Here is a 16,054-nt window from a genome sequence, read left to right on the forward strand (position 1 = left end):
TCTGCAAAAACAAACAAACAAACAAACAAACAAACAAACAAACAAAGCCCTATAAACCAGAGACAGCCGTGTAGAGAGAGATACACTGGACCTGGTGTCCATGCTGTGGGCCCGGTGTCCATGCTGTGGGCCCGGTGTCCATGGTCCTTGCTATTGTTGAACCATGTCTAATTACTGGACACAATGACTGGGGGTAATTAAATGCAGAAAACACATTTCAGTTGAATGCATTCAGTTGTACAACTGACTAGGTATCCCCCTTTCCCTAATCCGATAGTGGAGGGGGTAGAAGAGTGGGGGGGTTTAAGTGGGGCTTTGGCTAGGTGCTGATTTGGGTTGAGATAAGTGTGTCTTTGGCTAGGTGATGTGTGCTAATTGGGGCAGGCTAAGGGAGCAGCAAGCTACCATGCGGTGGTTAAATCCTGCAGTGTCATTTCTCATTAGCAGGATTATAATGAGTCGGTCAGGGCTACAGGAGAGCCTTGCACTAGGTAGTTAGTTAGCCTAGCGCTCCACTGAGAAATATGCCCAATCCCTGACAAGATACAGGCAGACTGCTAATTGTACCCACAGCGGGCTGAGTCGACATAGCTCTAAAATCAACATTTTTATCTATTTAACCCGTATTCCACCAGAGGCCATATGCATCAAGTGTCTCAGAGTATCTGATTCAGGATCTGATTCAGGATCACTTTTGCCTTTGTAGATCACAATAATCTTTCAGATCATAGAACACTTTCTGGTTTACAGAAACGTCCCAGGTCTGGTCAGGTCTCCCAGCCCCCCCTGGGTTGAGCTGGTGTGTTCAATCAGCTAGGTTATGACCCAGGATCAGTTCTTATCTTGTCCCTGTGAAGTTTTTAGGACTTTATTGAATAAATTAATACAATGTATTTAGATTATTTTAGTTTTTTGGGGGGTTGTTAAATCCCTGTACTTGTTTTATCTGAGAAATGCTGGTCTTTTTGCTCAACGTTTATAGCTCAGACGTCTGTCTCTGTGCGTGTGGGGGGGACGTGTAATGTCTGGCCTTATAATTAACATATTTATGGGAAGTGTTTTATAAACTCCATGTGACAGGAAATGAAGGTTCCTGGTGCATCAGACACCAGATCTGCATCCCAAATGGCACCCTATTCCCTAAATAGTGCACTACTTTAGACCAGGACCCTGGTTAGTAGTTCAGTACATAGGGATTAGGGTGCCATTTGGGAAGCTGAAAAGGCCTCACCATGCAGTCTCCCAGCCAAACCAACCCTTAGCAGGCAGCGAGCTGCCCTAATCCCCACAACCTGCTCCACGTTACCCCTCCTCATTTCATCATGAGACATGTCTGGAACAGGTAGGATTTAACACTCTTGTCCAGTTGGGTGTATTCTTTCCCTTGTCGTTAAGCCTCGCGCCATACCTCCTTTACTCCCTCCTCCCCTCCCTCCCTCTCTCTCTCCCTCGACCCCTCCCTCTCTCTCTCCCTCCACCCCTCCCTCTCTTTCCTTCCCCCTCCCTCTCTCTCTGACCCTCCCCCTCTCTCTCCCTTTCCCTCCCCCTCTCTTCCTCACCCCTCTTTCTTTACCTCCCCCCTCCCTCTCTCCCTCCACCTTCTTTCCCTTGCCCTCCCTCTTTCCCTCCATCCCCCTCCCTCCCTCCTCTCTCCCTCCCCCCTCTCCCTCCTCTCCTCCCTCTCTCCCTCACCCCTCTCTGCGTCCCCCCTCCCTCTCTCCTTCCCCTCTCCCTCCCCCCTCTCTGCCTCCACCTTCTTTCCTTCACCCCTCTCTCTTTCCCTCCCCCTTTCCTCTCTTTCTTTTCCCTCTCTTTCCCTTCCCTATCTCTCTCCCTCCCCCTCCCTCTCTTTCCCTCCCTCCCTCTCTACCTCCGGTCTGTAATGCTGTGTTGTAATTTATGTTGCAGTTTATTGACGGCCGTCTGGCCAAGCTGAACGCGGGAAGAGGCTTCACTGACCTGTTCGAGGAGGAGATCACTGAGGGAGGGTTCTGTGGAAGTGAGTGGCACTACACTACACTACGCTACACTACACCACTACACCACCCTACTACACTACACCACTACACTACTACACTACTACACTACACTACTACACCACTACACTACACCACTACACTACTACACCACTACACCACTACACTACACTACACCCCACTGCTACACTACACTACACTGCTACACCACCCTACACCACTACACTACACCACTACACTACTACACCACTACACTACACCACACTACACCACTACACTACACTACTACACCACTACACTACACCACTACACTACACCCCACTGCTACACTACACTACACTGCTACACCACTACACTACACTACACTATACCCCACTACACTACACCACTACACCACACCCCACTACACTACACTACACTACACTACACCACTACACAATACCACACCACACTACTACACCACACTACACTACACTACACCACGACACTACAGTACACCATTACCACTCTACACCACTACACCACACTACACTACTACACCACTACACTACACCCCACAACACTACACAACTACACTTCACTACTAAACCACTACACTACACTACTACACCACTTCACTACACTACACCCCACTACACTGCTACACTACACCACTACACTACACTACTACACCACTACACTACACTACACTACACTACACTACACTACACACCACTACACTGCACCACTACACTACACCACTACACTACACTACTACACTACACTACACCACTACACTACACTACACACAACTACACTACACTATACCCCACTACACTGCACCACTACACTACACTACACCACTACACTACACTACACCACTACACTACACCACACCCCACTACACCCCACTACACTACACTACACCACTACCACACTACACCACACTACACTACACCACTACACTGCACCACTACACTACAACACTACACTACACTGCACCACTACACCACTACACTACACTACTATACCACTACACTACACTACTACACTACACTACACTACACTACACTACACTACAACACCACTACACCACACTACACTACACCACTACACTACACAAATACACTACACCACTACACTACACCCCACTTCACTACTCTGCTACACTACACTAAACCACACACCACTACACTACACTACACCACACCCCACTACACTACACTACACCACTACATTGCACTACTACACCCCTACACCACACCACTACACTACTACACTACACCACTACACTACTCCACCACTACACTACCCTCTTCACTACACCACTACACTACTACACCACACTACACAACATCACCACACTACACTACACCACTGCACTACACTACACCACACTGCACCACTACACTACACCACCCTACACCACTACATTACACTACACTACACCACTACATTACACTACACTACACTACACCCCACTACACTACACAATACCACACTACACCACTACACCACACCATACTACACTACTACACTACACCACACCACACTACTACACTACACCACACCACACTACACCACTACACCACACTACACCACACCACACTACACCACTATACTACAGTACACCACTACCACACTACACCCCACTACACTACACTGCTACACTACACCACTACACTACACCACTACACTACACCACTACACTACACCACTACACTGCACCACTACACTGCACCACTACACTACTACACCACTACACTACACTACTATACCACTACACCACTACACTACTACACCACTACACTACACCACTACACCACACCACTACACTACACAAATACACTACACCACTACATCACTACACTACACCCCACTTCACTACTCTGCTACACTACACTAAACCACACACCACTACACTACACTACACTACACCACTACACTACACCCCACTACACTACACTAAACCACTACATTGCACTACCACACCACTACACTACTACACTACAGCACTACACTACTCCACCACTACACTACCCCCTTCACTACACTACTACACTACACTACACAACACCACCACACTACACTACACCACTGCACTACACTACACCACTACACTACACCACACTGCACCACTACACTACACCACCCTATACCACTACATTACACTACACTACACCACTACACTACACTACACTACACCACTACACTACACAATACCACACCACACTACACCACTACACCACACTACACCACACCACACTACACTACTACAGTACACCACTACCACACTACACCACACCACACCACACTACACCACTACACCACTACACTACACCCCACTACACAACTACACTTAACTACTACACCACTACAACAATACACTACACTACACCACACTACACCACTACACTACACTACTACACTACACCACACTACACCACTACACTACACCACACTACTACACCACTACACTACTACACTACACCACTACACTACACCACCACACTACACTACACCACTACACTACTACACCACTACACTACACCACTACACCACTACACTACACCCCACTACACTACACTACACTGCACCACACCACTACACTACACCACTACACTACAACACTACACTACACTACTACACTACTACACCACTGCACTACACTACACCACTACACTACTACACCACTGCACTACACTACACCACTACACTACAACACCACTACACTACACTACTACACCACTATACTACACCACTGCACTACACCACTACACTACACTTCTACACTACACCACTACACTACTACACATTACACTACTACACCACTACACTACTACACCACTACACTACTACACTACTACACCACCACTACACCACTACACCACTACACTACACTACACTACACCCCAACACTACACTACACCACAACACTACACTACACTACACCCCAACACTACACTACACTACACCCCACTACACTACACTACACTACACCACTACATCACACTACACTACACCACTATATCACTACACTACACCACTACATCACTACACTACACCACTACATCACTACACCACACTGCACTGCACTACACTACACCCCACTACACTACACTACTACACTACACCGCCACACTACACCGCTACGCTACACCACTACACCACTACCACTGGACAATAAACTAGACAAGGTACGATCACAAATATCCTACCAACGGGACATCAAAAGCTGTAATATTCTATGTTTCACGGAATCGTGGCTGAACGACGACATGGATATTCAGCTAGCGGGATATACGCTGCACCGGCAGGATAGAACAGCACACTCCGGTAAGACGAGGGGGGGGCGGTCTGTGCATATTTGTAAAAATCAGCTGGTGCACGAAATTTAAGGAAGTCTCTAGATTTTGCTCGCCTGAAGTAGAGTACATTGTGATAAATTGCAGGCCACACAACTTACCTAGAGAGATCTCAGCTATACTTTTCGTGGCTGTTTATTTACCACCACAAACAGATACGGGCACTAAGACCGCACTCAGTCAGCTGTATAAGGAAATAAGCAAACAGGAAACCGCTCACCCAGAGGCGGCGCTCCTAGTGGCCGGAGACTTTAATGCAGGGAAACTTAAATCAGTTCTACCAAATCTCTATCAACATGTTAAATGTGCAACCAGAGGGAAAAAAATTCTAGATCACCTGTACTCCACACACAGAGACGCGTACAAAGCTCTCCCTCGCCCTCCATTTGGTAAATCCGACCACAACTCTATCCTCCTGATTCCTGCTTACAAGCAAAAATTAAAGCAGGAAGCACCAGTGCCTCAGTCCATAAAAAAGTGGTCAGATGAAGCAGATGCTAAACTGCAGGACTGTTTTGCTATCACATTACATTTACATTTACATTTAAGTCATTTAGCAGACGCTCTTATCCAGAGCGACTTAGAAATTGGTGGATTCACCTTATGATATCACAGACTGGAACATGTTCCCGGGATTCTTCCGATGCCATGGATTACAGGCAACATTCGCACTGAGCTAAAGGGTAGAGCTGCCGCTTTCAAGTTGCGGGACTCTAACCCGGAAGCTTACAAGAAATCCCGCTATGCCCTGCGATGAACCATCAAACAGACAAAGCGTCAATACAGGGCTAAGATTGAATCATACTACACCGGCTCTGATGCTCGTCGGATGTGGCAGGGCTTGCAAACTAATACAGACTACAAAGGGAAGCACAGGCGCAAGCTGCCCAGTGACACGAACCTGCCAGACGAGCTAAATCACTTCTATGCTCGCTTCGAGGCAAGCAACACTGAGGCATGCATGAGAGCATCAGCTGTTCCGGACGACTGTGTGATCACGCTCTCCGTAGCCTACATGAGTAAGACCTTTAAACAGGTCAACATACACAAGGCTTCGGGGCCTGACGGATTACCAGGACGTGCGCTCCGGGCATGTGCTGACCAACTGGCAGGTGTCTTCACTGACATTTTCAACATGTCTCTGATTGAGTCTGTAATACCAACATGTTTCAAGCAGACCACCATAGTCCCTGTGCCCAAGAACACAAAGGCAACCTGCCTAAATGACTACAGACCCGTTGCACTCACGTCCGTAGCCATGGAGTGCTTTGAAAGGCTGGTAATGGCTCACATCAACACCATTATCCCAGAAACCCTAGACCCACTCCTATTTGCATACCGCCCAAACAGATCCACAGGTGATGCAATCTCTATTGCACTTTCCAACCTGCTCAGTCCCCTCCTGTACTCCCTGTTCAACCACGACTGCATGGCCAGGCACGACTTCAACACCATCATTAAGTTTGCAGACGACACAAAAGTGGTAGGCCTGATCAAAAGTGGTAGGCCTATAGGGAGGTCAGAGACCTGGCCGGGTGATGCCAGAATAACAACCTATCCCTCAACATAACCAAGATTAAGGAGATGATTGTTGACTACAGGAAAAGGAGCACCGAGCATGCCCCCATTCTTATCGATGGGGTTGTAGTGGAGCAGGTTGAGAGCTTCAAGTTCCTTGATGTCCACATCAACAACAAACTAGAATGGTCCAAACACACCAAGACAGTCGTGAAGAGGGCACGACAAAGCCTATTCCCTCTCAGGAAACTAAAAAGATTTGGCATGGGTCCTGAGATCCTCAAAAGGTTCTACAGCTGCAACATCGAGAGCATCCTGACCGGTTGCGTCACTGCCTGGTACGGCAATTGCTCGGCCTCCGACCGCAAGGCACTTCAGAGGGTAGTGCGTATGGCCCAGTACATCACTGGGGCAAAGCTGCCTGCCATCCAGGAACTCTACACCAGGCGGTGCCAGAGGAAGGCCCTAAAAATTGTCAAAGACCCCAGCCACCCCAGTCATAGACTGTTCTCTCTACTTCCGCATGGCAAGCGGTACCGGAGTGCCAAGTCTAGGACAAAAAGGCTTCTCAACAGTTTTTACCCCCAAGCCATAAGACTCCTGAACATGTAACCAAATGGTTACCCGGACTATTTGCATTGTGTGCGCCCCCCCCACCCCTCTTTTACGCTGCTGCTACTCTCTGTTTATCATATATGCATAGTCACTTTAACTATACATTAATGTACATACTACCTCAATTGGCTCGACCAACCAGTTCTCCCGCACAGTGGCTAACCGGGCTATCTGCATTGTGTCCCACCAACCGCCAACCCCTCTTTTTACGCTACTGCTACTCTCGGTTTATGATATATGCATAGTCACTTTAACCATACCTACATGTACATACTACCTCAATCAGCCTGTCTAACCGGTGTCTGTATATAGCCTTGCTACTCTTATTTTCAAATGTCTTTTTACTGTTGTTTTATTTCTTTACTTACCTACACACACACACACACACACACACACACACACACACACACACACTCACATATACCTTTCTTTCGCACTATTGGTTAGAGCCTGTAAGTAAGCATTTCACTGTAAGGTCTACACCTGCTGTATTCGGCGCACGTGACAAATAAACTTTGATTTGATTTACACTGCACTCCTCTGGAAAGAGGCTTGACACCCCAGCTAGAAGATTCATCTCAGCCTGAAGATTCATCTCAGCTAGTAGATTCATCACAGCTAGATTCCATTTCATCTTACAAAGAATAATTTTACTCAAACATCATTTGGTCTTACTTTTACATTTTGTATTGAACCTTTATTTAACCAGGTCGTCCGATTTCGAGGTCAGGCGACCTCTTTCCCAAGAGAGACCAGGCGCCATACGTTTCATAGAGTCCCATAAAATTCAAGTTATCAGTGTGTCTCATCACAATCACTTTCACGTCTCCGTGTCTTTCATTATATGTGTCTTTGATGTCTTGCAGGTAATTCCAAGTCTTATCAACAGTGGGTGCACACCGTTAAGGTATGCAAAGATATTATGCAATTAAAATGAATTGAGTGTATTTTATATTTTAGTTTAGTCTATCTCTCTGTTTAGTAAACAAAGCAAACTGAAGATGCTAAGAATGTGTTTTCTGTGTGAGAGATTTGATACATAGAGAAAACACACTGTCCGTACACACGGTTTATGTTTGTATGGAAATTCCAGATGTCTGTTTGGCAGTGTGGTGGATGGAAATCGTGTGTGTCTGTGTGTTCGTGTGTGTGTGTGTTTGTCTGTGTGTTCGTGCGTGTGTGTTTGTTCATGTGTGTTTGTCTGTGTGTGTGCGCGCGCTGGTAAATGACAATTCTGTGTTGTGTGTGTTGCAGAGAGGCGGAGCGCTGATCAACACTGCTGTGACTAAGGTAAGTCCAGCTGTGAAGGCGGCCTATAGAAGGCTGGATCTATCACACAATCCCTGTCAGACCTCGTCTAATACGTCTGATATATTAAAATACTGGAGCTGCTCTTGATTTAGTTTGGAACTGCTGGAATAGTCCCAAAAGTGTAAATTCCAAGGCAAATCAAGCACACCTCAAATACTTTCATATGGGACAGATATAACATGTATTTGTCTCCATGTCTGGTCCTAACCCTAAGACGTGTATTAAGTCATACATGTTCTCACTCTGCATATCTGAAAGGTAGAGTACTGGGATGCTGGTAGATTCTGAATATCTGAAAGGTAGAGTACTGGGATGCTGTTAGCTGGTAGATTCTGAATATCTGAAAGGTAGAGTACTGGGATGCTGGTAGATTCTGAATATCTGAAAGGTAGAGTACTGGGATTCTGAATATCTGAAAGGTAGAGTACTGGGATGCTGGTAGATTCTGAATATCTGAAAGGTAGAGTACTAGGATGCTGGTAGATTCTGAATATCTGAAAGGTAGAGTACTGGGATGCTGGTAGATTCTGAATATCTGAAAGGTAGAGTACTGGGATGCTGGTAGATTCTGAATATCTGAAAGGTAGAGTACTGGGATGCTGGTAGATTCTGAATATCTGAAAGGTAGAGTACTGGGATGCTGGTAGATTCTGAATATCTGAAAGGTAGAGTACTGGGATGCTGGTAGATTCTGAATATCTGAAAGGTAGAGTACTGGGATGCTGGTAGATTCTGAATATCTGAAAGGTAGAGTACTGGGATGCTGTTAGCTGGTAGATTCTGAATATCTGAAAGGTAGAGTACTGGGATGCTGTTACCTGGTAGATTCTGAATATCTGAAAGGTAGAGTACTGGGATGCTGGTAGCTGGTAGATTCTGAAAGGTAGAGTACTGGGATGCTGGTAGATTCTGAAAGGTAGAGTACTGGGATGCTGGTAGATTCTGAAAGGTAGAGTACTGGGATGCTGGTAGCTGGTAGATTCTGAAAGGTAGAGTACTGGGATGCTGGTAGATTCTGAAAGGTAGAGTACTGGGATGCTGGTAGCTGGTAGAGGTCATTGTTCTACTAGGACTGTTCTAGTATTGGTGGATGTACTGAACCAGTCAAACGTTTGGACACACCCACTCATTCCAGGGATTTTTCTTTATTTTTACTATTTTCTACATTGTAGAATAATAGTGAAGACATTAAAACTATGAAATAACACATGGAATCATGTAGTAACCAAAAAAGTGTTAAACAAATCAAAATATATTTGAGATTCTTCAAAGTAGCCACCCTTTGCCTTGATGACAGGTTTGCACGCTCTTGGCATTCTCTCAACCAGCTTCATGAGGTAGTCACCTGGAATGCATTTCAATTAACATCTGAGCCTTGTTAAAGTTAATTTGTGGAATTTCTTTCCTTCTTACAGAAGATAGCCCAATTTGGTAAAAGACGAAGTCCATATTATAGCAAGAACAGCTTTAATAAGCAAAGAGAAACAACAGTCCATCATTACTTTAAGACATGAAGGTCAGTCAATCCGGAAAATGTCAGGAACTTTGAAAGTTTCTCCAAGTGCAGTTGCAAAAACCATCAAGCACTATGATAAAACTGGCTCTCATGAGGACTGCCACAGGAAAGGAAGACCCAGAGTTACCTCTGCTGCAGAGGATAAGTTCATTAGTTACTAGCCTCAGAAATTGCAGCCCAAATAAATGCTTCACAGAGTTCAAGTAACAGATACATCTCAATATCAACTGTTCAGAGGAGACTGCGTGAATCAGGCCTTCATGGTCAAATTGCTGCAAAGAAACCATTACTAAAGGACACCAATAATAAGAAGAGACTTGCTTGGGTCAAGAAACATAAGCAATGGACATTAGAGTGGTGGAAATCTGTCCTTTGGTCTGATGAGTCCAAATGTGAGATTTTTGGCTCCAACCGCTGTGTCTTTGTGAGACGCAGAGTAGGTGAACGGATGATCTCCGCATGTGTGGTTCCCACTGTGAAGCATGGAGGAGGAGGTGTGGGGGTGGTTTGCACTTAGTCCTGCTATCATTTGTTTTTCAACAGGACAATGACCTGTAAGGGCTATTTGACCAAGAAGAAGAGTGATGGAGTGCTGCATCAGATCAGCTGGCCTCCACAATCACCTGACCTCAAACCAAATTAGATAGTCTGGGATGCATTGGACCGCAGAGTGAAGGAAAAGCAGCCAACATGTGCTCAGCATATGTGTGAACTCCTTCAAGACTGTTGGAAAAGCATTCGAGGTGATGCTGGTTGAGAGAATGCCAAGAGTCTGCAAAGCTGTCAAGGCAAAGGGTGGCTACTTTGAAGAATCTCAAATATATTTTGATTTGTTTAACACTTTTTTGGTTACTACATGATTCCATTTGTGTTATTTCATAGTTTTGATGTCTTCATAATTATTTTACAATGTAGAATATAGTAAAAATAAAGAAAAACCCTGGAATGAGTAGGTGTGTCCAAACTTTTGATTGGTACTGTATATGTGTGTACGTGTGTGTGTGTGTGTGTGTGTGTGTGTGTGTGTGTGTGTGTGTGTGTGTGTGTGTGTGTGTGTGTGTGTGTGTGTGTGTGTGTGTGTGTGTGTGTGTGTGTGTGTGTGTGTGTGTGTGTGTGTGTGTGTGTGTGTGTGTGTGTGTGCGCGCGCGCTGGTAAATGACAATTCTGTGTTGTGTGTGTTGCAGAGAGGCGGAGCACTGATCAACACTGCGGTGACTAAGGCAAGTCCAGCTGTGAAGACGGCCTATAGAAGGCTGGATCTACAGTGGGGGGAAAAAAGTATTTGATCCCCTGCTGATTTTGTATGGTTGCCCACTGACAAAGAAATGATCAGTCTATAATTTTAATGGTAGGTTTATTTGAACAGTGAGAGACAGAATACCAACAAAAATATAGAGAAAAACGCATGTCAAAAATGTTATACATTGATTTGCATTTTAATGAGGGAAATAAGTATTTGACCCCATCTCAATCAGAAGGATTTCTGGCTCCCAGGTGTCTTTTATACAGGTAACGAGTTGAGATTAGGAGCACACTCTTAAAGGGAGTGCTCCTAACCGCAGCTTGTTACATGTATAAAAGACACCTGCCCACAGAAGCAATCAATCAATCAGATTCCAAACTCTCCACCATGGCCAAGACCAAAGAGCTCTCCAAGGATGTCAGGGACAAGATTGTAGACCTACACAAGGCTGGAATGGGCTACAAGACCATCGCCAAGCAGCTTGGTGAGAAGGTGACAACATTTGGTGCGATTATTCACAAATGGAAGAAACACAAAAGAACTGTCAATATCCCTCGGCCTGGGGCTCCATGCAAGATCTCACCTCGTGGAGTTGCAATGATCATGAGAACGGTGAGGAATCAGCCCAGAACTACACGGGAGGATCTTGTCAATGATCTCAAGGCAGCTGGGACCATAGTCACCAAGAAAACAATTGGTAACACACTATGCCGTGAAGGACTGAAATCCTGCAGCGCCCGCAAGGTCCCCCTGCTCAAGAATACATATACATGCCCGTCTGAAGTTTGCCAATGAACATCTGAATGATTCAGAGGACAACTGGTGAAAGTGTTGTGGTCAGATGAGACCAAAATGGAGCTCTTTGGCATCAACTCAACTCGCCGTGTTTGGAGGAGGAGGAATGCTGCCTATGACCCCAAGAACACCATCTCCACCGTCAAACATGGAGGTGGAAACATTATGCTTTGGGGGTGTTTTTCTGCTAAGGGGACAGGACAACTTCACTGCATCATTTGACGGGGCCATGTACTGTCAAATCTTGGGTGAGAACCTCCTTCCCTCAGCCAGGGCATTGAAAATGGGTCGTGGATGGGTATTCCAGCATGACAGTGACCCAAAACACACAGCCAAGGCAACAAAGGAGTGGCTCAAGAAGAAGCACATTAAGGTGGGTAGACTTTCATGATGGGTAGGCTTTCATGATGGGTAGGCTTTCATGTCCAGCTGGGTAGGCTTTCTTCTCCAGCTGGGTAGGCTTTCATGTCCAGCTGGGTAGGCTTTCTTCTCCAGCTGGGTAGACTTTCATGATGGGTAGGCATTCATGTCCAGCTGGGTAGACATTCATGATGGGTAGACTTTCATGTCCAGCTGGGTAGACATTCATGATGGGTAGACTTTCATGTCCAGCTGGGTAGGCTTTCATGATGGGTAGACTTTCATGATGGGTAGGCTTTCATGATGGCTAGGCTTTCATGATGGGTAGGCTTTCATGTCCAGCTGGGTAGGCTTTCATGATGTGTAGGCTTTCATGTCCAGCTGGGTAGGCTTTCATGATGTGTAGGCTTACATGTCCAGCTGGGTAGGCTTACATGTCCAGCTGGGTAGACATTCATGATGGGTAGGCTTTCATGTCCAGCTGGGTAGGCTTACATGTCCAGCTGGGTAGACATTCATGATGGGTAGGCTTTCGTGTCCAGCTGGGTAGGCTTTCGTGTCCAGCTGGGTAGACATTCATGATGGGTAGGCTTTCGTGTCCAGCTGGGTAGGTATTCGTGTCCAGCTGGGTAGGCTTTCGTGTCCAGCTAAGAAGACTTTCGTGTCCGGCTAAGAAGACTTTCGTGTCCGGCTGAGAAGACTTTTGTGTCCGGCTGAGAAGACTTTTGTGTCCGGCTGAGAAGACTTTTGTGTCCAGCTGAGAAGACTTTCGTGTCCGGCTGAGAAGACTTTCGTGTCCAGCTTCAGTCTTTGTCTTGTTCCCAAGGAGGGGATGCTACACCAGACCAGTGTTGAATATTAATGGTGCCTGTGTTTATTTCTAATACCTGTGTTTATTTCTAATGCCTGTGTTTATTTCTAATGCCTGTGTTTATTTCTAATGCCTGTGTTTATACCTGTGTTTATTTCTAATGCCTGTGTTTATTTCTAATGCCTGTGTTAATACCTGTGTTTATTTCTAATGCCTGTGTTTATTTCTAATGCCTGTGTTAATACCTGTGTTTATTTCTAATTCCTGTGTTTATTTCTAATGCCTGTGTTAATACCTGTGTTTATTTCTAATGCCTGTGTTTATACCTGTGTTTATTTCTAATGCCTGTGTTTATACCTGTGTTTATTTCTAATGCCTGTGTTTATTTCTAATGCCTGTGTTTATTTCTAATGCCTGTGTTTATTTCTAATACCTGTGTTTATTTCTAATGCCTGTGTTTATTTCTAATGCCTGTGTTTATTTCTAATGCCTGTGTTAATACCTGTGTTTATTTCTAATTCCTGTGTTTATTTCTAATGCCTGTGTTAATACCTGTGTTTATTTCTAATTCCTGTGTTTATTTCTAATGCCTGTGTTAATACCTGTGTTTATTTCTAATGCCTGTGTTTATACCTGTGTTTATTTCTAATGCCTGTGTTTATACCTGTGTTTATTTCTAATGCCTGTGTTTATTTCTAATACCTGTGTTTATTTCTAATACCTGTGTTTATTTCTAATGCCTGTGTTTATTTCTAATGCCTGTGTTTATTTCTAATGCCTGTGTTAATACCTGTGTTTATTTCTAATTCCTGTGTTTATTTCTAATGCCTGTGTTAATACCTGTGTTTATTTCTAATGCCTGTGTTTATACCTGTGTTTATTTCTAATGCCTGTGTTTATACCTGTGTTTATTTCTAATGCCTGTGTTTATACCTGTGTTTATTTCTAATGCCGGTGTTTATTTCTAATCCCTGTGTTTATTTCTAATGCCGGTGTGTTTATTTATAATGCCGGTGTGTTTATTTATAATGCCGGTGTGTTTATTTATAATGCCGGTGTGTTTATTTATAATGCCGGTGTTTCTCCTTCAGGCCAAGAGTCATGCCAAGAGGGGCATTCGCAGGCTCAAACAAAGGGTGAGCTATGTGAATTCAAACCTCTCCAGGGCTTACATACACACATTTAAAATTCAAATCAAACTTTATTTGTCACATGCGCCAAATACATCAAGTGTAGACTTTACCGTGAAATGCTTACTTACAAGCCCTTAACCAACACTGCAGTTCAAGATGTGTGCATGTCACAAATGTGGACATGCACGCTCACTCGCGTGCATACACACTTTGACACACACACACACACACACACACACACACACACACACACACACACACACACACACACACACACACTCTGTTGGTTATGGAGTTTGTGCTCACTCAGAGATGAGTTTTGTTCAGGAGTGTACATGTTTACCCAGCGTCCCTCTGGCTATAGCCTGTCATGTCATCCAGCCACAGCCCTAACCCATATTTCATCAATGAGCCGCTGATTCCTTCAAAGCTAATGTTAGAAGATTAATGTCTCCATAAGCCTGATGGCTCTCTCTCGCTCTCTCTCTCCCCCTTCTCTCTTTCTTTCTCTCCCTCTTTCTCTCTCCTAGGAAGAGGAGGAGGGTAGGCCGATCTGTTCAGGGTCTCCCACCAGCACCAAGAGTCTTTCACCACGGAGAATGGAGAAGAAGAGACAGGTTGGTGACATACACACACACACACACTATTCCTATAGTTCTTTCAGAAAGTATTCATACCCCTTCACTTTTTCCACATTTTGTTGTTACAGCCTGAATTTAAAATTGATTAAATATATATTTTTTTGTCACAGGCCTACATACAATACCCCATAATGTCAAAATGGACACGTTTTTTTACATTTTTACTAATTCATCAAAAATGAAAAGATTAAATGTCTTGTGTCAATAAGTATTCAAATCCTTTGTTATGGCAAGCATAAAAAATGTTTAGGAGTAAACATTTACTTAATAAGTCACATAATAAGTTACATGGACTCTGTGTGCAAAAATAGTGTTTAACATGATTTTTTGAATGACTACCTCATCTCTGTACCTCACACATAAAATGATCTGTAAGGTCCCTCAGTTGAGCGGATTCAACCACAAAGACCAGGGAGGCTTTCCAATGCCTCGCAAAGACCAGGGAGGCTTTCCAATGCCTCGCAAAGACCAGGGAGACTTTCCAATGCCTCGCAAAGAAGGACACCTATTGGTAGATGGATGGTGTATCAATACACCCAGTCACTACAGAGATTTCACCGTGAGGCCAATGGTGACTTTAAAACAGTTAGAGTTTAATGGATGTGATGGGAGAAAACTGAGGATGGCTCAACAACATTGTAGTTACTCCACAATACTAACCTAAATTAGAGTGAAAAGAAGCAAGCCTGTACCGAATAAAATATTCCAAAACATGCATCCTGTTTGCCACAAGGCGTAAAAGTAATACTGCAAAAAATGTAGCAAAGCAATTAACTTCTTGTCCTGAGTAC

General features: G+C 44.6%; 1 protein-coding gene across 3 annotated transcripts in view; it reads left to right on the plus strand.

The window, feature by feature from the left end:
* Positions 1–16,054, plus strand: part of LOC106560563 (DENN domain-containing protein 1B) — a 259,880-nt gene that overhangs the window by 206,653 nt on the left and 37,173 nt on the right. For 2 of the 3 annotated variants that reach the window (XM_014123560.2, XM_045687897.1), the window contains 6 exons: positions 1,909–1,999; positions 8,320–8,360; positions 8,708–8,743; positions 11,465–11,500; positions 14,581–14,625; positions 15,153–15,239. In XM_014123560.2, coding sequence (XP_013979035.2) covers positions 1,909–1,999; positions 8,320–8,360; positions 8,708–8,743; positions 11,465–11,500; positions 14,581–14,625; positions 15,153–15,239 — 336 coding nt within the window. Of the gene's footprint in view, positions 1–1,908; positions 2,000–8,319; positions 8,361–8,707; positions 8,744–10,823; positions 11,018–11,464; positions 11,501–14,580; positions 14,626–15,152; positions 15,240–16,054 lie in introns of those variants that run through there. The other variant, XM_045687898.1, reaches the window with a different exon arrangement.

Source organism: Salmo salar, chromosome ssa10, assembly GCF_905237065.1.
Source record: "Salmo salar chromosome ssa10, Ssal_v3.1, whole genome shotgun sequence".
In the NCBI taxonomy this organism is placed as follows: domain Eukaryota; kingdom Metazoa; phylum Chordata; class Actinopteri; order Salmoniformes; family Salmonidae; genus Salmo; species Salmo salar.